This window comes from Acipenser ruthenus, chromosome 18 (genome assembly GCF_902713425.1).
Source record: "Acipenser ruthenus chromosome 18, fAciRut3.2 maternal haplotype, whole genome shotgun sequence".
NCBI classification, from domain to species: Eukaryota; Metazoa; Chordata; class Actinopteri; order Acipenseriformes; family Acipenseridae; genus Acipenser; species Acipenser ruthenus.
Genome location: NC_081206.1, coordinates 31,954,409 through 31,980,814, shown reverse-complemented (window position 1 = coordinate 31,980,814; position 26,406 = coordinate 31,954,409). Strand labels below are relative to the sequence as shown.

Below are 26,406 nucleotides of genomic sequence, written 5' to 3'. Positions count from 1 at the left end.
CAATCGCTCTATATTTCAACTGGATATACTTTAAGGAGCAACAGGAAAATGCTACAATCCTTATGAGTTACATAACTATCAATATAAAATGACATAACCAGGACTTTGATAAACGTACTATAAACTGCGTTTCTTCTTCTTCTTCTTCTTCTTCTTCCTCTTGTTATTATCATTATTGTTATTATTAGCGCTATGCAATAGGAGTCTTCTTTCCATCCTTGTAATGCACCGCAGCGCAGTATTTGTCTGTCACGCCAGAATCGTGCACGTTGGCAGCGACGCGCATTCCCTCCGCAGCTCGTGCACGCGGACCCCCCCCCCCCCCTCTCCCCCCCCTTCATTGGAGGGGCGGGGCTTCTCGTCTCAGTTTCCGGTCCCGACATGGCATAGCTGGGCAGGAGAGCAAAACAGGCCGACTTTTCCGCTGTGAAAATAAACAGATAACAAGACAGCGCGATTCGGAACTGTTTAAACCCTGAGGCTCGCTATCCGTCTCCGAACTGACTGTCCGGTCCGGCTTGACCATGAATCAAGCCATGGCAACAACAGCGCAGCTATTCGAGGTGGGGTTTCCTCGGTGCAGAGACTGTAATACTGGCTCGATCACACTGCATGCTGTATTGCTGTGTTATTTACTGTGTACAGGGTTATCGAGGTGGGGTTTCCTCGGTGCAGAGACTGTAATACTGGCTCGATCACACTGCATGCTGTATTGCTGTGTTATTTACTGTGTACAGGGTTATCGAGGTGGGGTTTCCTCGGTGCAGAGACTGTAATACTGGCTCGATCACACTGCATGCTGTATTGCTGTGTTATTTACTGTGTACAGGGTTATCGAGGTGGGGTTTCCTCGGTGCAGAGACTGTAATACTGGCTCGATCACACTGCATGCTGTATTGCTGTGTTATTTACTGTGTACAGGGTTATCGAGGTGGGGTTTCCTCGGTGCAGAGACTGTAATACTGGCTCGATCACACTGCATGCTGTATTGCTGTGTTATTTACTGTGTACAGGGTTATCGAGGTGGGGTTTCCTCGGTGCAGAGACTGTAATACTGGCTCGATCACACTGCATGCTGTATTGCTGTGTTATTTACTGTGTACAGGGTTATCGAGGTGGGGTTTCCTCGGTGCAGAGGCTGTAATACTGGCTCGATCACACTGCATGCTGTATTGCTGTGTTATTTACTGTGTACAGGGTTATCGAGGTGGGGTTTCCTCGGTGCAGAGGCTGTAATACTGGCTCGATCACACTGCATGCTGTATTGCTGTGTTATTTACTGTGTACAGGGTTATCGAGGTGGGGTTTCCTCGGTGCAGAGACTGTAATACTGGCTCGATCACACTGCATGCTGTATTGCTGTGTTATTTACTGTGTACAGGGTTATCGAGGTGGGGTTTCCTCGGTGCAGAGACTGTAATACTGGCTCGATCACACTGCATGCTGTATTGCTGTGTTATTTACTGTGTACAGGGTTATCGAGGTGGGGTTTCCTCGGTGCAGAGACTGTAATACTGGCTCGATCACACTGCATGCTGTATTGCTGTGTTATTTACTGTGTACAGGGTTATCGAGGTGGGGTTTCCTCGGTTCAGAGACTGTAATACTGGCTCGATCACACTGCATGCTGTATTGAGGTGTTATTTACTGTGTACAGGGTTATCGAGGTGGGGTTTCCTCGGTGCAGAGACTGTAATACTGGCTCGATCACACTGCATGCTGTATTGCTGTGTTATTTACTGTGTACAGGGTTATCGAGGTGGGGTTTCCTCGGTGCAGAGACTGTAATACTGGCTCGATCACACTGCATGCTGTATTGCTGTGTTATTTACTGTGTACAGGGTTATCGAGGTGGGGTTTCCTCGGTTCAGAGACTGTAATACTGGCTCGATCACACTGCATGCTGTATTGAGGTGTTATTTACTGTGTACAGGGTTATCGAGGTGGGGTTTCCTCGGTGCAGAGACTGTAATACTGGCTCGATCACACTGCATGCTGTATTGCTGTGTTATTTACTGTGTACAGGGTTATCGAGGTGGGGTTTCCTCGGTGCAGAGACTGTAATACTGGCTCGATCACACTGCATGCTGTATTGAGGTGTTATTTACTGTGTACAGGGTTATCGAGGTGGGGTTTCCTCGGTTCAGAGACTGTAATACTGGCTCGATCACACTGCATGCTGTATTGCTGTGTTTTTTACTGTGTACAGGGTTATCGAGGTGGGGTTTCCTCGGTGCAGAGACTGTAATACTGGCTCGATCACACTGCATGCTGTATTGCTGTGTTATTTACTGTGTACAGGGTTATCGAGGTGGGGTTTCCTCGGTGCAGAGACTGTAATACTGGCTCGATCACACTGCATGCTGTATTGAGGTGTTATTTACTGTGTACAGGGTTATCGAGGTGGGGTTTCCTCGGTTCAGAGACTGTAATACTGGCTCGATCACACTGCATGCTGTATTGAGGTGTTATTTACGGTGTACAGCCAGGGTTATCGAGGTGGGGTTTCCTCGGTGCAGAGACTAATACTGGCTCGATCACACTGCATGCTGTATTGCTGTGTTATTTACTGTGTACAGGGTTATCGAGGTGGGGTTTCCTCGGTGCAGAGACTAATACTGGCTCGATCACACTGCATGCTGTATTGCTGTGTTATTTACTGTGTACAGGGTTATCGAGGTGGGGTTTCCTCGGTGCAGAGACTGTAATACTGGCTCGATCACACTGCATGCTGTATTGCTGTGTTATTTACTGTGTACAGGGTTATCGAGGTGGGGTTTCCTCGGTGCAGAGACTGTAATACTGGCTCGATCACACTGCATGCTGTATTGCTGTGTTATTTACTGTGTACAGGGTTATCGAGGTGGGGTTTCCTCGGTGCAGAGACTGTAATACTGGCTCGATCACACTGCATGCTGTATTGCTGTGTTATTTACTGTGTACAGGGTTATCGAGGTGGGGTTTCCTCGGTGCAGAGACTGTAATACTGGCTCGATCACACTGCATGCTGTATTGCTGTGTTATTTACTGTGTACAGGGTTATCGAGGTGGGGTTTCCTCGGTGCAGAGACTGTAATACTGGCTCGATCACACTGCATGCTGTATTGCTGTGTTATTTACTGTGTACAGGGTTATCGAGGTGGGGTTTCCTCGGTTCAGAGGCTGTAATACTGGCTCGATCACACTGCATGCTGTATTGCTGTGTTATTTACTGTGTACAGGGTTATCGAGGTGGGGTTTCCTCGGTGCAGAGACTGTAATACTGGCTCGATCACACTGCATGCTGTATTGCTGTGTTATTTACGGTGTACAGCCAGGGTTATCGAGGTGGGGTTTCCTCGGTGCAGAGACTAATACTGGCTCGATCACACTGCATGCTGTATTGCTGTGTTATTTACTGTGTACAGGGTTATCGAGGTGGGGTTTCCTCGGTGCAGAGACTAATACTGGCTCGATCACACTGCATGCTGTATTGCTGTGTTATTTACTGTGTACAGGGTTATCGAGGTGGGGTTTCCTCGGTGCAGAGACTGTAATACTGGCTCGATCACACTGCATGCTGTATTGCTGTGTTATTTACTGTGTACAGGGTTATTTTATTATTATTATTATTATTATTTTTATTATTATTATTATTATTATTATTATTATGATGATGATTTTATTTTTAAATTAAACTTTCATTTAATTCCGGTATCCAAAAGCATTGTGAATTCATAATATCCGGATTCACTAAGAGCAATTAAAAAGTCATTGTGTGTGTCTGTGTGTGCGTGTCTCATCGTGTGTGCGTGTGCGTGTGCGTGTCTCATTCTGTGTGTGTGTGTCTCATCGTGGGCGTGTCTCATCGTGCGTGTGCGTGTCTCATCGTGTGTAATGGTTTGTCTCCCTGATGCTGCAGGAGCCCTTTGATGCAGACGAGTACATCGAGAGGCTGGCCTGGAGGACCCCGGGGGGCGGCTCCAAGGGAGGGGCGTTGGCCTTCGACCCCAAAAAGTAAACCCAGCACGACAATAATACAGAGCTCCCCTTCACAAGACAATAATACAGAGCTCCCCTTCACAAGACAATAATACAGAGCTCCCCTTTACAAGACAATAATACAGAGCTCCCCTTCACAAGACAATAATACAGAGCTCCCCTTTACAAGACAATAATACAGAGCTCCCCTTTACAAGACAATAATACAGAGCTCCTCTTTACAAGACAATAATACAGAGCTCCCCTTTACAAGACAATAATACAGAGCTCCCCTTCACAAGACAATAATACAGAGCTCCTCTTTACAAGACAATAATACAGAGCTCCTCTTTACAAGACAATAATACAGAGCTCCCCTTTACAAGACAATAATACAGAGCTCCTCTTTACAAGACAATAATACAGAGCTCCCCTTTACAAGACAATAATACAGAGCTCCCCTTCACAAGACAATAATACAGAGCTCCCCTTCACAAGACAATAATACAGAGCTCCCCTTCACAAGACAATAATACAGAGCTCCCCTTCACAAGACAATAATACAGAGCTCCCCTTCACAAGACAATAATACAGAGCTCCTCTTTACAAGGCAATAATACAGAGCTCCTCTTTACAAGACAATAATACAGAGCTCCCCTTCACAAGACAATAATACAGAGCTCCCCTTCACAAGACAATAATACAGAGCTCCTCTTCACAAGACAATAATACAGAGCTCCTCTTTACAAGACAATAATACAGAGCTCCCCTTCACAAGACAATAATACAGAGCTCCCCTTCACAAGACAATAATACAGAGCTCCCCTTTACAAGACAATAATACAGAGCTCCTCTTTACAAGACAATAATACAGAGCTCCCCTTCACAAGACAATAATACAGAGCTCCCCTTCACAAGACAATAATACAGAGCTCCTCTTTACAAGACAATAATACAGAGCTCCTCTTTACAAGACAATAATACAGAGCTCCCCTTTACAAGACAATAATACAGAGCTCCCCTTCACAAGACAATAATACAGAGCTCCCCTTCACAAGACAATAATACAGAGCTCCCCTTTACAAGACAATAATACAGAGCTCCCCTTTACAAGACAATAATACAGAGCTCCTCTTTACAAGACAATAATACAGAGCTCCCCTTTACAAGACAATAATACAGAGCTCCCCTTTACAAGACAATAATACAGAGCTCCCCTTTACAAGACAATAATACAGAGCAATATTCCCGCAGGCTGCTGGATGAGTTTGAGAATCACATCGAGGATCTGAAGCTGCTGGACGAGCGAATCCAGAGGAGGGTGGAGAAGCTGGAACAGCAGTGTCACAAAGAGGCCAAGGAGTTTGCACACAAAGTGCAGGACCTGCAGAGGAGCAACCAGGTACCCAGAGACGTGCTGTGCTCAGCGCTAATACAACTACATTATTTTGCAACTTGAAAGAAAACTTTTAAAGCAGTAGAATCTGCAGGGATGGAAATAAGACTCCCATTGCATAGCAGTCTGACCCATTCCTGGTTTTACTATGAGTTTAATAGGACACACCTGAGCTTGTTGCACACTATCAAGCTGGTATTAAAATCTGGAATGGGTGAAACTGCTGTGCACCAGGAGTCTCATGTCCATCCCTGCTGAACACGGGAGTGTGTGTGTGAGTGTGAGACTCTGACGCCCTGGTCTGCGTTTCTGTGCAGGTGGCGTTCCAGCACTTCCAGGAGCTGGACGAGCACATCAGCTACGTGGCCACGAAGGTGTGTCACCTGGGGGACCAGCTGGAGGGGGTGAACACGCCGCGGCAGAGAGCCGTCGAGGCGCAGCGCCTCATGACCTACTTCAACGAGTTCCTGGACGGGGAGCTGCGCAGCGACGTCTTCAACAACCCGGACAAGGCGAGCAGCGGGAAGGGGGCCAGGGAGGGAAGCTGTGCTGTTGTGGCAGGGTGGACTGCTGGAGACAGTGAAGACGTGGAACACACACGCTGAGCTGATCCACAGCTGCTGTGCTTCATTCTGTTTCCTTCCACATCGCTGCCCTTATTACCTGGGTCACCTTGAGTCTTTTATTTAACAAATAATGAAGAACAAACCGTAACCCTTTCCCAATCTGTGCAAATCCCTTGCAAAGGTAGGTAGAGCTGCACCCCGAGCAGTGCAAATCCTGACTTCAGGGAACAGTGACACGACCGCTTACATGGGATTTGGTTAATCTTAGCTAGAGGACAGACGCTGTACTAAAGGGAAGGGCTGCGGCGATTGACAGCGGGAAACACTCCGTCAGACCTTGTTTATTTGAATTGTTTGTTTTGTTCTTCAGATCAAAGAGGCCGCTGACATCATTCAGAAGCTGCATCTGATTGCCCAGGAGCTTCCTTTTGACAGGTAGCTAACTAGTTAAGCAGCTGCCTTTGGAAACCAAAGCATTTCCATCAATGGACCGGGAATAAAAAGCCTGCACACATTTTAAAACCTCACTGATTTGATTTTATGCAAATTATTATGCATGGAAGGAGAGATCTTTAGTTACACAGAGCAGGCAGAGTGATTTCTCTCAGTTTATTTTGTGCAGGAGGCAGTAAGCGTGAATGTTTTTTTTTTTTTCTGATGCTCGTTCTAATGGCTTCTGTTTGGTTTCAAACAGGTTTGCTGATGTGAAGGCAAAGATTGCAAGTAAGTAAAGATTTTGAGTTTGTGTTTGCGAGAGGTGGTGCCCATGAATTATTCTGGGGTGGGGGGGTGATCATGTTACCCCTTAATTAAGTGTAACCGATACAGGCAGGGAGAAATGCAACATGGGCCGAAGTGAGCTGGAAAGTGCTTGCTGTTTTAAAGTTTGGATTGTCCGCTGGAGGGCTGATCTGGGCTCAGTTTACCAGGATGTGTTCACGGTCTGCTCTGCTCCAGGTGCAGGTTCTGCACAGCTCTTGTATATCTGGGGCCTTGCCCTTGTAGTGCAGCTGTTGGATCACCTGCCTGCGGTCCCTACGCTCTATATGTGACTGCATATGGGCCAGTGCACTGCTTCCAGTGTCTCATTGTAATTTGATGAAGTCAGATAGCAAAAAAGGAAGGAGCACTGGAGTCTAACTTTAGTTTTTCATTATTATTTCTATTTGAATGAATTGCACTGTTTTTAGAGATTGCATCGAACGGGCGTTCAGAATTGTAAATCGGGCTTGTGGAGCACTAGAATATGAAATCATGGAGCTGATTTGAGGCACCTGGTTTTGGTGGCGCTCCATGCAGCACGTGGTCTCCTCTGACGCGTGTGGCTTCCCTGGGGTTTCGCAGGTAAATACCACGACCTGGAGCGGCAGCTGATCCAGGAGTTCACGAGCGCACAGCGGCGCGGGGAGATCGCGCGCATGAGGCAGGCGGCCGCTGTGCTGCTGCACTTCAAGGTCAGTACCCGGGGCTCAGAGCGCCGGTGTCGTCTCTTCTTTGTGTGTAATGCATTGAAGAACGAAGCTTTGACTTCTTTAAATAACATCTGAAACCCAGCTAAAGTGTTACCATAGTGAGCTGACATTCTGGGGAAGGTTGTATTGTGTTTTCTCATACTTTTGCATGTAACCGTGAATCACATACACTGTATAGTAATGCTACCAGGCTGTTCGTGGCTATGTTAGACTGCAGTGCTACCATTAGCCTTGCGCAGCTCGCCAGCGGCCCTGACTTTATTTATGAGGTGGCGCAGTCAGTGAATGCACGGTTGTAGATTGAAGTTGTTTAGTTGTTTAGTTGTTTTGGTGTTTATCTGATGTTGAGACCCGAGGGAGAGTTTCTGAATATTTTCGGTTTCCTTGTCCTTCCAGGGCTATGCTCACTGTGTCGACGTGTACATCAAACAGTGCCAGGAGGTAGGCGTTTGAAATCTGTTTACGTGCCAGATCTAATCTTTCCACTTTACAACCACTGCTCCGTTTTCACTTATCCATATCCAGAGACAAGACTCCCATTGCACAGCAGTTTGATCCATTCCTGGTTTTACTATGAGTTTAGTAAGACACATCTGATCTACATACACACTGGAGGTAATCAAGCACACATTAAAACCTGGACTGGGTGAACCTGCTATGCAGTAGGAGTCTTATTTCTATCCCTGCCGCTGTCTGCGGGGTCTTCTGCTCCTGACTCTTTAACTCTTTGTGTCCCAGGGTGCGTATTCTCGTAACGATGTCTTTGAAGACACGGCCGTGCTGTGTCAGCGTGTGAACAAGCAGGTGGGGGAGGTGTTCAGCAGCCCGGAGACCATCATGGCTAAACTCATCCAGAACATCTTCGAGAACAAGCTGCAGGTGATCCACGCGGGCCAGACCCTCCGTAGCAGTGCTTTTAGAAAAACTGTTGTGTTTCTGGTTAGCCCATCTCGTTTGTGAATGTACATTTTGCTTCCATTTCAGAACTTTGTGAGGGACAATTTGGAGGAAAGTCGCAAAGCGGATGCTGAGCAGTACCTGAAGAACCTGTACGATCTGTACACCAGGTAACACGTCACTGTGCCAGCTGATTCACTGATCTGTGCACCAGGTAACACGTTACTGTGCCAGCTGATTCACTGATCTGTGCACCAGGTAACACGTTACTGTGCCAGCTGATTCACTGATCTGTGCACCAGGTAACACGTCACTGTGCCAGCTGATTCACTGATCTGTACACCAGGTAACACGTCACTGTGCCAGCTGATTCACTGATCTGTGCACCAGGTAACACGTTACTGTGCCAGCTGATTCACTGATCTGTGCACCAGGTAACACGTTACTGTGCCAGCTGATTCACTGATCTGTGCACCAGGTAACACGTTACTGTGCCAGCTGATTCACTGATCTGTGCACCAGGTAACACGTTACTGTGCCAGCTGATTCACTGATCTGTACACCAGGTAACACATTACTGTGCCAGCTGATTCACTGATCTGTACACCAGGTAACATGTCACTGTGCCAGCTGATTCACTGATCTGTACACCAGGTAACACGTCACTGTGCCAGCTGATTCACTGATCTGTGCACCAGGTAACACGTCACTGTGCCAGCTGATTCACTGATCTGTGCACCAGGTAACACATTACTGTGCCAGCTGATTCACTGATCTGTGCACCAGGTAACACGTTACTGTGCCAGCTGATTCACTGATCTGTGCACCAGGTAACACGTTACTGTGCCAGCTGATTCACTGATCTGTGCACCAGGTAACACGTTACTGTGCCAGCTGATTCACTGATCTGTGCACCAGGTAACACGTCACTGTGCCAGCTGATTCACTGATTCAGTGATCAGTATAAAGATGCAGGATTTTGAATTCTTCCACAGCATTTTTTTTAATAATTTTTTTTCTGTAATAAGTTGTGTGCAGTTTGTCTCTTATTGTAGAAGAGTTGTAATCGACCACAGTTGCTAGATTCATCTTTTATACTGAAACACACTTCCTGTTTATTAACCTGTCTGTGCATCTGTCTCTGTGTGTGTCTGTGTGTGTGTGTGCTGTGTGCATGCGTCTCTGTGTGTGTCTCTGTCTCTGTGTGTGTGTGTCTCTCTGTCTCTGTGTGTGTGTGTCTCTGTCTCTATCTCTGTGTGTGTCTCTGTCTCTGTCTCTGTCTCTGTCGCAGGACGACGACCCTGGCCGGCAAGCTGACAGAGTTCAACCTGGGCACAGACAAGCAGACCTTCCTGTCCAAGCTGATCAAGAACATCTTCTCCTCGTACCTGGAGAGCTACATGGAGATGGAGCGCGAGTTCCTCCGGAGCCGCAGCGCCGCGGTCCTGCAGAGATACTACGAGTCCAAGAACCACCAGAAACGCACGCTGGGCACCGGCGGGTAACTTCATTATCATGCAGCCTAGCCAAGCTACACAAACAGTGTCTTGTGGTTGAAGTGCTTGGTGTGTGGATCTGTCCCTAGATAGAGAACTTCTTCACAGCATGTTGAGTTACTTATAGCAACATGAGAAACCCGAATCGTACTGTAATCAAAGGCTCTCAATTTAAACTGGACCGCTTGCAAACCCAGAGCCCTCAATGAGTATGTGTGTCCCCCTGTCCCCCCTCCCTCCCCTCTCTGTGCGCAGCATCCAGGACCTGAAGGAACGAATCCGACAGCGCACCAACCTGTCTCTGGGGCCGAGCATCGACACGCACGGGGAGACCTTCCTCTCACAGGAGGTGGTGGTCAACCTGCTGCAGGAGACCCGGCACGCCTTCGAACGCTGCCACAGGGTGAGGAGGGGAGACAGAACCGAGAGGGAGGGAGAGAGAGAGAGGAGGCAGACTGAGTCACATTACAGAACAGAGAGGGAGGGGGAGAGAGAGAGAGGAGGCAGACTGAGTCACATTACAGAACAGAGAGGGAGGGGGAGAGAGAGAGAGGAGGCAGACTGAGTCACATTACAGAACAGAGAGGGAGGGGGAGAGAGAGAGAGGAGGCAGACTGAGTCACATTACAGAACAGAGAGGGAGGGGGAGAGAGAGAGAGGAGACAGACTGAGTCACATTACAGAACAGAGAGGGAGGGGGAGAGAGAGAGAGGAGGCAGACTGAGTCACATTACAGAACAGAGAGGGAGGGGGAGAGAGAGAGAGGAGGCAGACTGAGTCACATTACAGAACAGAGAGGGAGGGGGAGAGAGAGAGAGGAGGCAGACTGAGTCACATTACAGAACAGAGAGGGAGGGGGAGAGAGAGAGAGGAGACAGACTGAGTCACATTACAGAACAGAGAGGGAGGGGGAGAGAGAGAGAGGAGACAGACTGAGTCACATTACAGAACAGAGAGAGAGGGGAGGCAGACTGAGTCACATTACAGAACAGAGAGGAAGGGAGAGAGAGAGGAGGCAGACTGAGTCACATTACAGAACAGAGAGGAAGGGAGAGAGAGAGGAGGCAGACTGAGTCACATTACAGAACAGAGAGAGAGGGCTGATACAGGGGGAGGAGGGGAGACAGACCGAGTCACAATACAGAACAGAGAGAGAGGGCTGATACAGGGTACACTTATAAAAGTTTACCGGGGTATTTTTGCAGTTTTCCCCCAATCTTTTCCCATGATTGTACGATGCATTTACCATGGTTTACCATGTTTCTAAACGCTGTACCATGTCTCTCTGTTCTTGTCCTCTTTCTCCTCTCCTCTCCCAGCTGTCGGACCCCTCAGACCTGCCGAAGAATGCTTACTCCATCTTCCTGCTGCTGGTGGATCACCTGTGTGTGGATCACATGGACTACGCGCTGGAGATAGGACTGGCAGGTCAGTGGGGCTTCTTTTTTTCTCACTGTCATAAAATATCCTAGTTGGTACAGTCTGTACATTGCATTCAGATCCACAGATTCTCAGCACTTACCAGAGTGTGTGGTGCTTTAAAAAGATCTGTCTGTATCAGGGACTACCTTTTGAAATCAGAACCTCTATTTTAAGGTTTTAATCTCTGTCTCTGTCTCTGTCTCTGTCTCTCTCCGTCTCTCCCTCTCTCCAGCCATCCCCTCTCCAGACTCCAAGAATGCAAACTTGTATTTCCTGGACGTGGTTCAGCAGGCCAACACCATCTTCCACCTCTTTGACAAGCAGTTCAACGACCACCTCATGCCCCTTATCAGGTGAGCGCGCTGGGAAGCTGCTCCAGCAAGACAGGTGTGGGAGCAAACCCCCCCCCCCCATCGCTGAGCAGACTGGTCCATTCTAGGCTATACTGGGGCAGAGGCAGCCAGCTCTGGTGGGTCAATGTTGGGCACATTGGAAAGCATACAACGACTGAGACATTAACAGGGATGGAAGTAAGACTCCTGTTGCACAGCAGTTTCACTCACTCCAGGTTTTACTAGGAGCTTGCTTCAGCCCCAAGCTGCTGTGCAGTGGGAGGCTTATCCCTGTTTTAAGCACATTTTGAATAGTGATGCAGTGCGATAACAAGTTCAGTTCAATTTAGAAGAGCACAGCTCTGATAAACAACAACGCATTTAAAAAAGCATCTCTCTAGACAGGTTTGTGCAGGTCAACACAGATGTGCGCACGCACGCACGCACACACGCACGCACGCACGCACACACACACACTCTCTCTCTGAGTGCTGTGTCTCTCTTCACTCCTACCACAGCTCCTCCCCGAAGCTGACAGAGTGCCTGCAGAAGAAGAAGGAGGTCATCGAGCAGATGGAGGTGAAGCTGGACTCTGGCATTGACAGGTCAGTCTGGACACGGACACACAGAGACCGCAGTGAGACCGGGGGGGGGGGGGGGATCGATGTCAACTTTTGGTTTGAAGTATGTTTTGAGGTTGAATTGAGTCATACTTAAAAATAAAAATAAAAATAGATAGATAGACTGCATGTGTATTTGGGGTTTATGTTGTGCTGTGAAGTCGATACGAGTTAGTGTGTGTTCTGTGTGCATGTGAGCTGATCTGGATGATATCGCATGCATGTGAGAGTCACTCGCTCCCTCGCAGTGATATTATACACAGTAGCCTGCCCCTGTGGACTGGCTTGTGTGTGGTATAGTAAGCTGAGACATAGGGTAGGGGACACTGTGTTGGGAATGACGTGGGGACACTGTGTTGGGAATGACGTGGAGACACAGAGTAGGGGACACTGTGTTGGGAATGACATGGAGACACAGAGTAGGGGACACCATGTTGGGAGTGGTGGAGGTATGGAATGGGCTGCCATGGTGCTGATGCGGAATGATTTGGATCCTTTAAGATTAGACCAAGTTTTGAGATCAGTCAGCTGATAGGGACTGGGTGAGCAATGATGGGCTGAATAGCCTCCTCCTGTTCATACATGTTCTTGTGTTCTCTCTTTTCCCTGCTCAGGACCCTGAACTGCATGGTGGGGCAGATGAAGCACATCCTCGCCACAGAGCAGAAGAAGACCGACTTCAAACCAGAGGACGAGAACAACGTCACAATCCAGTACACCAACGTGAGTGCCACAGGAGAGGGATCGCACCCCTGCTGCAGAACACACACCCTGTCCAGTTCAAGGAGAATTTATACATACCGTGTACAGGCTGCACCTTCTGTGCAAGGAGGGAAGGCTGCTCGGTCAAGTGTCTTACACAACGGTTGCAGTCCTAAAATTCTAGAATATTGGAGAGTTTTATTTTAAGATCTTTACCAGGGATGGAAATAATTGCAGTTTCACCCATTCTAGGTTTTATTACGAGCTTGATTAGCCACAGTAGGTAATAAGCTCTGATGTGTCTTATTAAACTCGTAGTTGAATCTGTCTGTGTCTCTCTCTCTCTCTCTCCCAGGCGTGCGTGAAGGTGTGTGCCTACGTGATGAAGCAGGTGGAGCGGGTTCGGATCTCGATGGATGGGAAGAACGTGGACACGGTTCTGATGGAGTTTGGCGTGCGGTTCCACCGGCTCATCCTGGAGCACCTGCAGCAGTTCACGTACAGCTCCATGGGGGGCATGCTGGCCATCTGCGACGTGGCAGAGTACCGGCGAGGGGCCAAGGAGTTCAAGGTGAGCCAGGCAGCGGGGGCAATGAGGGGTACTGGTTCAGGGGAGTGGTGGGGTGCAGGGGGAGGGTACAGAGCGGAAGAGGAGAGTTTCAGGTACAGGAGGGGCCAAGGAGTTCAGGGTGAGAGCTGGGGAGGGAGGCTAAGGAGGGGTGCTGGAACAAGTTTGTTTGGGGGAGGTTGGGGGGAAGAGGAGGGTTTCATGTGTAGGGTGCTTGATAGAAGGCTGCGGGCTGCAGTAGACTTCTAGAGAGAGATTTCTGCTCCCCGCCCCCCAAAGATGTGTTTTTCTCCTCATCCAGCTTGAGAGAGTTTGTGTTGGGTTTCCTCTGTATGTTGACTCTCTTTCCCTCTCTCTCTGTCTCCCCCTGCAGGTCCCGCTGGTACTGCAGCTGTTCGACACTCTCCACGCGCTGTGTAACCTCCTGGTGGTGGCCCCTGACAACCTGAAGCAGGTCTGCTCGGGGGAGCAGCTCACGAACCTGGACCGCAACCTGCTGCACGCCTTCGTGCAGCTCAGAGTGGACTACCGTGCCGCCAGACTGGGGAGGCACTTCAGCTAGGAGGGCAGCGGCAGAGCTGCACGAGCCCATTATCCAACGGTTCGAATGGGCTTCACCACTGACAATCGGGTGAGGGTCGTCAGCATCGATTTGGGCTGATTCACCTTTCAAAGTGAAAACCAGTGAAGAAACAGCGGCTGGGGTTTGTGTGGATCGCTGTTCTCTGCAGAGTGAAAAGCAGCGATCAACACAAACCCAAGCACAGCTGTGTCTTTACTTGTTTCACTTTGAATCAGCCCGATTCAACACCAGGGACCCTCACCCGATTGTCAGCACCTGTTTTCTGCGGAGAGCGTGATCTCAATAATCTGTTTGTGCAGCGCTGGGTAGCAGGGCTGCCGGTCAGTACAGTGTCCACACCGGCCGACACCGCGTCCATCCAGCAACAGAAAGCAAGAACAGACTTCAGAGAGCAAGGCTTCAGCTAATAAGACAACACGGTTACCAATCAGGACAGAGTGGCTTCAGAGAAAGCACATGAGGGCTCCAGATCAACCACACTGAGGAGATGCTCCAGCTAATGGGTAACAACAGTACAGCCCAGCAGTGTGTCAGATAAGAGACAGCAGCGCTGCCTGGCGTTCAGCTAATGCACAGCGAGACTGCTTATTGGCATTGCCGATCAGGACAGCGTGGCTTCAGCTGTTAAATATCAAGACTACCGATCAGCCCTGTGACCCTTCAGCTGGCTGGGAGACACCTTGGCCAACAAACAGATCCACACATGAATAAAAAAGACTCCTAATCTGCAGTGCTGGATCGTCCGCTTCAGCCTATAGACACGTCACTGCGAGGGTGCAGCAGTAATGAAGACCTGGACTCTCAGGGGTTCCCAGAAGGACCTTAGTTAAGACACACTGGTCTAGCTTGGGTATATACCATGTGTCATTTCTTCAGCCCCATCTTTTGAACCCAAAATGTAAACCTCGCGTCCCAGCTGTCAATCTCAACTCCTTAAAATAGCGTGTTTATCTGTATTCTGTACTAATTGAACTTCTGAGCTGTCGAGACAGTGGGCTTGTTTTTTGTAGTGCCATAAACTGCAGCAGTGGGCCAAGTTGACCCCATGAGTAGCCGCTGTCGTGTGCCTGTGCCCGGGACTAAGGGAGGGGTGGTGGCCCCCTCAGGTCAGGGTTAGGTAGGTGGCTGTTTTGGGGAGGTTTGCACAGTGAAGCACCTCCATGCTAGTCTTCAAGCAGTTTGATTATTGATTGATGGCTTTTATTGACAAGCCCGTCAATCCGGCTGCAGCGCTGCCTGAGTTCTGGGTAACGTGTACCCAACAGCGTGCGATTGTACTGGGCACACTGTACTTGTACGTAAGACACTAAGCCACAATGGTCATTTAAAACTAAGTGTCCTCCACCCATCCCTTCTGTCCCTCCCTGCTCAGATAGTCCTGTACAGAGGTTCAGCCCGGCACACACACTGAACACTAGCGATGTAAGAATGTAACTTTACTGGCTGCTTAGTGAAGTGTTGAAATACGACTGCTGTGTGCGAATTCGGATCTGATGAGTGCTCTGCGTAAGTGATGATGTTGTTTGCTTGCTGTAAATTAAACTGAAGACTTGAGAGCAGCTCTGTCCTCTGTTTCCTGTCTCCTTGCTAATTAATACCAGTGTGCAGGAATTCTGTGTTCACCTTTTATTGGTAATTCATTCATTCATTAAAACAAATGATGCGTTTTACCAGGTGACCACTCTGGAAGCACTGACTGTATAATAAGCACAGTAAACTTCATCGCCGCTCCGTACTGTAACAGCGTTCCAGCTAGACCTTTCTCTCTGTCTGTCTGTCAGGCAACTTGGATACAATGTGAGGATCTCTCCGTTCGGACCAGCTCTTTGTGGAGGCTGTGTTTACAGTTCTGATGGTCATCAAAGAGTGATTCAGCTGTCTGGGTGTCATTTTACTTGAATGTATTTATCTTCTTCCTGTCTGTTGTTTTTAGATGCAAGCCTTGTAATGTAGCAAGTTCAAAGTCGTCCAAAAGAGAACCGGAGAGAGAGGGAGGAGAGAGCTGTGCTCCAGGGGCAGGAACCCACACAGCGTGTAGTGTGGTCTGTATAGAAGGTACACAGAGCTGCAGAGGAAAGTTAAACAATATAATTAATTAGGCTAATATTAATATTATTAATGCTGCTGAATTCAGTTCTGTCACCCCTAATCACAACCGGATAGCTTGTAAAATCTATTTTCATAGGCTCCGGAGCAAACACTGCCGCTTTCCAAACATTCAAAAACTATTTGTTTTCAGAGCGATTAAAGCGGTCTGCCTTTACGGTTAGGGGGAGAGGAGGAAGAGGGGGGGTGCTCTGTTTCCAGCTGAAGCTGATAAAACAGAGAGAGAGACACACACGCAGACAGAGAGGCGCTCGGGAGCTGACTCGAATATTAAAACCCTTTGCGTTGGCGCACAGTGAATTGTTTGGGGAGTGTTTGAGCAGGTGGATGGGATTAGCACACTGTCAACATTGGGGGCTGGCGATAAGGCTCTCTCCCCTAATTCAGTGTGCGCTGCTTCTCCCCCTTCTCTGTTGAGACAGCCTGCTTCCCTGACTGCAGTGTCCCAGACCAGCAGGGAGAGAGAGCGCTGTGTGTGAACTGCGGGGGTCCTGTGGGGGGAGGGGGGAGGGGGGTCGTCCCTTCGCTAGGACAGGCACTCTCACTCCTCCAGCCTCTCCCCCCTCTAGGGGTGGGACACACAAAGTGTTTTAAAAGTAAAGTTCTCTCTTTTTAAAGGACTTGTTCCAGGTTAAGATATTTTAGAAAGTTGAGGAATGAGAGGAGCCATTCTACCCATCATTTGCTAGTCTGGTGATCCAAATACGTGAAAATCAATTCTCTCCGACATGACATCCAATATACTGTAGTAACGTTTGTCAAACTTTTTATTGTTCATCTGCTTGATTCGTGACTGATCAAAGAGTTTCAAAAGCAAACACAAGCAGGGCAGCGGATCAAATACATCGATCAGTGAATATTTTATTCAAGGCTTGCAGAATGAAATCCGCGGCGGCGATCACTAATCCATTGACTCACAAACCGTTCAATGATAATAGTGAGAAACGCACTGCAGTCTGTCGAATAACACTGAGGAGCATGCATGGAACGGCGCAGTCCCTGCAAGAGAGGGGGCATGGCTCCCGTTTCACGTGCTCCATTCCAAATGTTTCTTGTTTCTAGTAAAACTAGTGATGAAGTTCTGTTGCTTACCCCCCTCCCCCAGCGCAGCTCCGTGTTTACCAGGGCGCCATGGAAACCTCCCTGCAGAGATGAATTCACTTGGAATGTCATCCTTCCTTCCTTCCACACAAGGGCCCGTGCTGAAGCAGGGCTCGCTGGGGCCCTTTGTACGCACCGTGACTCGCTGCTCTGAACGAGGAGCTTCATTCCAGCGTTTCTGATGTTCTTAGAGAATTATTGTGCGTTTTCTGTCGTTCAGCCTAATGAGGTTCTGCCACTGAAAGAGTTTTCATTAAAACTGCCACTTCAGAATGTCGGGGCTAAACTATTACAAAAAGCTGACTGTTTGTTTTGTGCTTTTTTTTTTTTAATTAAAAAAAAAAAACTTAGCAATAGTTCTAACCACTAGACCACACTCCCTCCTTCCACTCTAACCACTAGACCACACTGCCTCCCTCCCAGTCCCTCAGCTCTAACCACTAGACCACACTGCCTCCCTCCCAGTCCTTCAGCTCTAACCACTAGACCACACTGCCTCCCCCCCAGTCCCTCAGCTCTAACCACTAGACCACACTGCCTCCCTCCCAGTCCCTCAGCTCTAACCACTAGACCACACTGCCTCCCTCCCAGTCCTTCAGCTCTAACCACTAGACCACACTGCCTCCCCCCAGTCTCTCAGCTCTAACCACTAGACCACACTGCCTCCCTCCCAGTGCCTCAGCTCTAACCACTAGACCACACTGCCTCCCTCCCTCCCAGTCCCTCAGCTCTAACCACTAGACCACACTGCCTCACAGCTGACTGACACTGTGATACTGTAGCAGTCAATTCATGTCAGCAGCAGATTTGCTTAATTCCTGCTAAACACATTGACACTGAATCTTCGTTTAATGATGTATAATCATTAGAGCTTTTAGCTCTGTTCTGTCTGCGGCTCCTATTAATTAATTTTCTTGGCACAAGGCAAGGCAGCTCAGGTACTGCTCCAAAGTGCAGGCAGAGAGAGAGAGATACTGAACAGCAAACACCCTGCGCAATACACAAGCACATGAAACCCCACCACAGAGAGAGAGAGAGAGAGAGAGAGAGATACTGAACAGCAAACACCCTGCACAATACACAAGCACATGAAACCCCACCACAGAGAGAGAGAGAGAGAGAGATACTGAACAGCAAACACCCTGCACAATACACAAGCACATGAAACCCCACCACAGAGAGAGAGAGAGAGAGAGAGAGAGAGAGAGATACTGAACAGCAAACACCCTGCACAACACGCAAGCACATGAAACCCCACCACAGAGAGAGGTACTGAGGTGGGTATCCGCTTGTAGGACACAGCGCCCTGTAGTGTAACCTGTGTTTAGTTTGACGGGTTGAGGTGTGTGTGTGTGTCTATATATATATATATATATATAATATAAATTCGTCATAAATTACGAGAGCGAAGGTGGAGTTTATAAACTGTCACAGGAACCCGAGATGGAATTGTTTTCCTGTAACTCACTGAAGAGGCCCATCTATTCGTTTTTATAATCCATGGATACCCTTGTGATGCTGATATTAAAGAAGACGAGGTTCGGCAGGACAGTTCTGGGTTTGTTATTTTGTTTTTTTTAAATAGTGTTTTTCAGTAAAATTGCACAAGCAGGCCTACGTAGAAGCATTAAGAACACATAGAGAAAATGTATTTTATGAGTGTTGCATTAAAGGTGAAACAGCTTCCAGAGTCAGTTTGGCCGTGACTTGTAGACAGGAATCTTCTAGTCTTTTCTATCCGCAGTCATCACTGTATCTGCATGCAGTTCAAAATCTCAGAGCAACCTGAGTGTCCTAATAATTGAGAAGTCACTTCAAGCAGTTTACAGATACTCGGTGTACTAATAGCCGTTTTAGCCTCTTTTGAATCTATATAGCAGGGCTTGAAACTAGCAGCCGAACATATTAAACTGCACTTCTTGTAGCAGTAAATTGTTAGCTTAGTGAAACCCCAGCGTTAGCCTGAACCCTAATACTAATCCTGAGAGGTTTCCCTCTGTTGTGACAAATAACTATGTAGTGTTACACGAGCTTCACTAGCAGATTAGACCTGGTCAGCACTTAGGCAGCGATTACAGTTTGAAACCGGATCTGTTTGAAGAGTGAGTGAGCGAGTCAAACAGGGAAGGAACTGAAAGCCGCTCTCTTCCCAGCGCTGCAGTTGCATGGTGTGTTCAGCAGGGGGCAGTATTGCTCCAGTGCAGGCCTAGCTTCAGTTCTGCCCCCCTCCTCCCGGTGACAATGCGAAGCTGCCTCGAGGGGGAGTGCTTCTTTTTTAGGTCTGTAAACCCATATCCCTTAATCCCGAGCGATGATTGACAATCATGATTTAGAGTAGGTGTCCTGTTCTAATCCACGGGCCCTCAATTCATTTGCATAGCAGTCGTGGCCTCATTTTGGGGAAGTAAATCTCAGTGCGACACTCCGACTTCTGCTGTAGTGCTGATACTGTCTGCCCTGCCTCTGTCAGCGCTGCTGCAGCTGCTGAAGGGCCGCGTGTGTGTGTGTGTGTGTGTGTGTGAATGTGTGATTTAGTTTGCGTACCTGTGCGTGTCTCTGTATGTGTGTGGGTGTTTGGGATTCAGTTTCTGTGTGTGTGTGTGTGTGTGTGTTTACCCGTGTGTCTGTTTCTGTGTGCGTCTGTATTACTTGCATTATAAGCATTGGGCCCTGGGAGACCGTAATGTTTGTTTAAAATAAGACTTTCAGTACTGAAGTATTTCCTGTCCCTTCAACTTCTCTTCAAAACTTCAAAATGCTGTCTTTAACCCTTCTGTTCTGTTTCCAGTCTGTTTGACCCCACACTGGTTTCCAGTCCCCTTAAATGCTACTCCCCCCCCCCCCCCCCCCCAATATTTGATGAGTTTTCCTAAATAAGAACTTTGAGACGTTTTTTTATTTGTATTTTTTAGAACTGATCTTGAATACAAACATAATGTCTCAGATGAGTATCACCTGAGGTATGTATCTATGTATCTTTGTATGCATGAAGAAAATAAAATGCTTTCACATAGTCTTATAATAATAATAATAATAATAATAATAATAATAATTATTATTATTTGTATTATGATGATGATGATGTTTGGAAATGGCTGCACCTGTCTGCACCTTACTAGAGGCTCATTTTCTCAGCATCTCTCTGATAAAGAGGTTCAGAAATGAGCCGTTGCGAGTGACTGTCAGACAAATCCATTTGTCGCAGAGCTGGACAGAGACAGTGAAGTGGAAGAGGAAGTGTCACAGACTGAAGACAGTAATGATGCTGCTCCTGGTTCCCATGAAGCTTCCTCTGATGAGTGTGAAGAGGCGCACACTGACTCTGTCGTGGTTTCTCCTTCATCATGAAAGAGAAGATGTGGAAAATCAGACTGTCCCCAGCAGCCCGTTGCTTCTCATGCGGATGAAGCATTCAAGTCAGAAGATGGAAAGATAACTTGGGCAGGGTCTCCACGCATGAATCGAGGTAGGCTCTCCTATTCCAGTGTCATCACAATGGTTCCTGGACCTGCTAGATGTTCTGTTAGTCGCATTCCTGATACAGCATCAGCATGGATCTGTTCATAGCACCAGCAGTGGAAAATCCTATCGTGGGAGTGAGCCCCTTGGAAGGCAGGTGTGTCATTGGTGCAGAGTGGAAAGAGCGCCATCATGTTGAGAGGCGTGCCTCCACTGAGCTACTCTTGATAGCTGAGCTACAGATCCAAAGGAGAAGCGACTGCTAGTCTGTGGATTGCAGAAAGTGGTAGGGCTGTATTTTCAGCCACTATGTCACTGGAAACATTCCACATCATTGCTAGAGTGATTCGCCTTGATAATTGTGATAGCAGAACCAACCAAGGTCAAAACCCTTGGTCACAAGCAATGCTAAGCAGACCTGGTAAAGCACAGGCAAGTGAATTTACAGCAAGTGCACATTTACCATTGGAGAATTTTAACAAAGGTCATTTTGATAAAAATGGATCTGCTAGCTAGGGTGTCTTCAGTGTATTGCATGTGCTCTGCAGTACTGTGAATGAAATGGTACTGGATACAATCCCAGTCCTCCATATTAAACTGTACTGTGTCTGACCAGTTCTGTACAGCACGCTATCAATCACAGCACAGCACTGCACCATACCTCACAGCACAGCACAGCCCCATACCTCACAGCACTGCACAGCACAGCCCCATACCTCACAGCACTGCACAGCACAGCCCCATACCTCACTGCACAGCACAGCACAGCACCATACCTCACTGCACTGAACAGCACAGCCCCATACCTCCCAGCACTGCACAGCACTGCCCCATACCTCACAGCACTGCACAGCACAGCCCCATACCTCACAACACTGCACAGCACAGCACCATACCTCACAACACTGCACAGCACAGCACCATACCTCACTGCACAGCACAGCACAGTACAGTACCATACCTCACAACACTGCACCATACCTCACCGCACTGCACAGCACAGCACAGCACCATACCTCACTGCACAGCACAGTACAGTACCATACCTAACAACACTGCACCATACCTCACCGCACTGCACAGCACAGCACAGCACTGCACCATACCTCACCGCACTGCACAGCTTTGTTCAGGTAGAAGCCTAGCATTAGATAGTGTGCTGCATCATAGGAGCCTGGGGCCTGCACAGCATGTGGGCTGGAGTATGGCCCCCCCACCTCCTCACACAGCCCCCCTTCCCCAGGCGTTCTAGTGCTAGACCCCCCCACACACAGAGACGCGCTAGCACCACTCTGTAGAATATAGATACTGGAATTGAATCCATATCTCATGCTCACTAATTTTGTTATTAAAGAGAGCGAGGGAGAATATTTTAACCATTTTAAGAAATGATACTCTTGTACTTGATCCAGCTAACAGGATTTTCTTAAATTACTTTATAAAAGACCATCTTTTAAGTTTGCTCTTTTCTCTCTCTCTCCCATTCATTAGTGAGGACGCCTGAAGGAGTGCGCACATCAATGGGATGGGTTAAAGTTACAAAGTTAGCTGCTCAGGGTAATTTAGGAGTGGGGAGGGGGGGCTGTACTGGAGGAATGATTCAAAAGTATTAAAAAGAGAAAGAGCTTGGATTAAGAGTGCTGGGGCTCTATCGAACCACCTCTCGCCTCGGGACTGACTCTGTTTCCCTTGCTCTCTCTCTATCTCCCCATTCCCCTCTATTTCCATCTCTCTATTTATTCTCCTGTGTCTCTCCCTCTCTTCCTTCTCCACCCCCTCTCTCCCTCCCCACTCTATCTCTCTCAATCCAATGCCTGGCGGCCAGGCTGGTGTAAGCGTTTGCACGGTGAGTTAGAGGAATCAAGCACTGTCTTCTGCAGCAGTGACCTTTTTCTCAAATTACACACAGACGTTCCTCTTCATCTCCCCTCTCCAAGTCCGCTCCTCTCCTCTCTCTCCTCTCTCTGTTCTGTACTCTAGCACAGTGTCACTGCTGGGACATCATCCTGTGGGGAGTGTAGGTATAGTTATGTTTATTGCCCAGCAGGAGGCTAAAACTATTATCAATTATAATACAATATAGTATACAAATAATACATAGACACTCACACACTGAAATACACACCCCCCCCCCTCACACTGAAATACACAAACACCCATTTTAAGGCTCCTCCTGGTTGGGCGATGCAGCTGGGAGCACATTGTAAATCTACAGCATACTGCGGCTGGCGATGCGCTGTGTTTAATTGGATCTTATTAAAGTATATATGCTGTTTGTACAGCGCTTTGAGATTTTGCTTTAAGAGTAAACAAATTAATTACTATGTGGAAAAAGTCTTAATTAATTTGGAAATGTGTCTAACTTACAGGCACTGTGGGAGCGCAGACACTTCAAAATTGGCTCCTTCCCTGAAAGACAATTGCGTAGCAGCAACGCATATGAAAAATGAAATATCTGTAATGATATTCCGGAAAAGATCTGCAATGAAGTTTTGGACACTATTTCAAGATTATAAAGCAATGCATTTTATGATATTTCATAAGTAGAGCAGTGTATGGGTGTGGGGGTTATCCCTCTGTACGTGTGTGTTTCAGGGGGTGTGGGGGTTATCCCTCTGTACGTGTGTGTTTCAGGGGGTGTGGGGGTTATCCCTCTGTACGTGTGTGTTTCAGGGGGGGTTATCCCTCTGTACGTGTGTGTTTCAGGGGGTGTGGGGGTTATCCCTCTGTACGTGTGTGTTTCAGGGGGGGTTATCCCTCTGTACGTGTGTGTTTCATGTCCTGTTTGTGTGAAGTCATTTCTCTAATCTTTCAAGCCCCAGCAGAAAGTATTGGAGACTTGCAGAAAAGCTGCATTTTTATTTTTTATTTATCTACTGGTTTTTTAATTGCAACCTGTGGAAATGAGGTAGGATTTGACTTGCTAAGCCCTTTTTAGCATGTTTTGTAGGATTAAAACCAGAAGCAGCTGTATTTAATAAACAAGTTCTTACCAGTGTTTTCAAATAAAGAAACGCTGAACGGCGCTCAGTGCTCCTGATCAAGAACTTTCTATTCTGTATGAAATCATTCGTATGTGTGGTGATGGAAAACAGTATCGCTGACAGTCAGTGAAGTATTTGATGAAGTAGTAACTTTGCACAGAGAGCTAAATGATTGATTATCTGAACCCAGGGGGGAGTCTGCAGCATCGCCAGCGCTGGGCTGTATGGAGGCAGAGAGTGGCAGCAATCGAAATCCTGCGATGGGAACAGAGCGGAGCTGGCAGCTTTGTCTTCTTTACTCCGATCCTGAGAAGGGTCAAAGGCCAAAGGTTATCCTTGTACATGCCCTAACTCACCTCCGTGACCTCCACCTAGTCTGTGAGATAGGGAGTGTGATGGGCAGACTGACAGACACAAGGAATCTGTCCTTGTATTATACTAGGTCTGCTACTTTAGATTTCTGCTAATGCTGTTTTTATTCATATGTCATTTTAGGGTGTGGCGGTGGCAGGGTTGGCGTTGGCGGTGGCAGCATTGGCAGTGTTGGCGTTGGTGGCGGTGGCAGCGTTGGTGTTGGCGTTGGTGGCGGTGGCAGCGTTGGTGTTGGCGTTGGTGGCAGCGTTGGCGTTGGCGTTGGCAGCGTTGGCGGCGGTGGCAGGGCGTTTCACAAGTGTTCTTGTACTAGCTGCTGGATACAGCTGCAATCTGTCTGCGAGGCGAACGAGGGCTGTGTCTGGTTTGATGTTTGTAAATATTAGCTCTCCCTGGTAAGTTTGTCTCGGACGTGCTCATTGCATATTCAGTGGCAGATGTTGCGAGCCCTGTGCGAGGATAAGGAGTGAGCTGGCAGCTGAATGAAAGGCTGCGCACAGACTACAAAGACGCGGGGCTGTCAGAGGATTGGATAATTGGCCCCCAGGCAGTCTTGTGGCAAGCAAGAATTGTTCCTTTTTATTTCAGATCTGATAAAGGTAAACGTGTAGCAAATTTGAGATTTGATGATGAAGGATTTTACAAATCAAGTAGACATGATGAGCCTGTGATCTCTCCCCCCCCCCTCCCCCCCTCTCCCCACTCTTCCCTCCCCCTCCCTCTCTCTCTCTCTCTCTCTCTCTCTCTCTCTTCCTCCTGAGTTGGGCAAGCGAGTGACTGTCACTGGCAACACACTGAGGCAGTAGAGATCTCAATCCACTCTCTCTCACACTCACTCATGCACTCACTATCCAGTATCTAGATATCAGTCAATCTTTATTTTATATAGCGCCTTTCATAGTGGAGCACCATCACAAAGCGCTTTACAAGATAGTGAGGAACAATGCATAATACAAAAATGCATTGAAATACAAATAGTAAAAAAAATTCAAATACATTACATACAGGCATAATACATTAAATACAAGGCAAGGATGTGAATCCTAAACATTGTGGATGCGTGTGTCAAGCAGAATCATACGAATAAGATGGAGGGGAAAACCTGAAATAGCAATTTAGACAACAGCTAATAACAGATACCAGGCTGAAAGCAAGAGAGAACAAGCGGGTCCTGGGGGTTGATTTGAAGCTGGGGTACACCAGGTCTGTTTTACAATGAGAAGGCATGTCTGTTCTGACAGGTGCTTCTTTAAAAACTGAGCATGACCTCTGTAGAGAGAGAATGGGGGGCTGAGCCCCAGGACTGAGTGATGGGCAAGAAGACAGACAGGAACCTTCCTCTAATTCCTACTGAAACGGTTATTTACATGAGACCAGGACACAGGGATTTATAGAGTGCATCTCCCTAGCTTGCGATGGACTGGCGTCCCGTCCAGGGTATAGTCTCGCCTTGCGCCCTGTGTATGCCGGGTTAGGCTCCGGCTCACCGCGACCCTGTAAAGGAGTAAGCAGTTAATGATAATGGATGGATGGATGGATCTCCCTAGCTTGGCGGGGCAGGGTTTGAGTTCACCTGCTTTCTCCCCCAGGAGGTCCACATTAGCAGACTCTTCCCACAATCCTCTGAACAAAGGCGTCATTGACCGCAGGAATGCAGCGCGCCGGTGATCAGGGCCTGGCCCGCCCAGCGCTGCGCTCACCCAAGTGATTAGTTAGGGATTAAAATATTTACTGTGCAAATATCTGCCTTGGCAGTCTGGTTACAACAGAGGAGTTCAAAGAGACTTTCACCCTCCCCTCGTTGCTCCAGCAAATTGGTCCGATTCATTAACTATTGAACTGCTGGAGAAGATATTGGTTATTATCGAGTTCATGGTGTGTGTGTGACCAGGGACATCGATTGTCGAGTGGAGTGGCAGGGTCCCAGGACCCCCGGGTATCCAGGACAGTGAAGTCATTCTCTGAGTGCCCAGCAGGTGTATTTAGGGTTCAGTTGTTGGCGAAGGCTAATGTAGAATGCAGGTGTAATGGGCTCATTGTACACAGTGGCTGTATTGTGATCATTTCTGGCTTCTTGAACAGAAATGTCACATTTTCATTTTTACGGTAATAATTTGACTATCCGATCAACAACAGTTTTCCTTCGCCCCTGATTTAGTCTGGATAACGCAGGATTTACTGTGACAGGCTACAACACCAGAGCAGGAAACCGTGGTTCTTCCAGGCCATTCCAGCCCTGCATAGAACTGCCCTCCTGCTGCTGAAGATCGGTCCAATAATGAAGGCTGGTTGGGACAACGTCGTGAACTGGAATGGACTGCAAGAGATGAGGTCACTGTGACTGGTGTCAGTGTGCTGTAGTCTGTGCAC

General features: G+C 47.9%; 1 protein-coding gene across 1 annotated transcript; it reads left to right on the top strand.

Moving 5' to 3' along the window:
* Positions 1 to 348: 348 nt before the first annotated feature.
* Positions 349 to 15,573, top strand: LOC117414692 (exocyst complex component 5). The gene is made up of 18 exons (XM_058990573.1): positions 349 to 563; positions 3,902 to 3,996; positions 5,215 to 5,362; positions 5,674 to 5,868; positions 6,293 to 6,357; positions 6,617 to 6,645; positions 7,267 to 7,376; positions 7,791 to 7,835; positions 8,133 to 8,273; positions 8,379 to 8,461; positions 9,583 to 9,792; positions 10,043 to 10,190; positions 11,107 to 11,215; positions 11,442 to 11,562; positions 12,060 to 12,146; positions 12,776 to 12,884; positions 13,219 to 13,434; positions 13,805 to 15,573. Exons 1-18 carry the CDS (start codon positions 525 to 527, stop codon positions 13,991 to 13,993), a joined length of 2,139 nt encoding a protein of 712 aa, XP_058846556.1. The 5' UTR covers positions 349 to 524; the 3' UTR covers positions 13,994 to 15,573.
* The last annotated feature ends 10,833 nt before the right edge of the window (positions 15,574 to 26,406 follow it).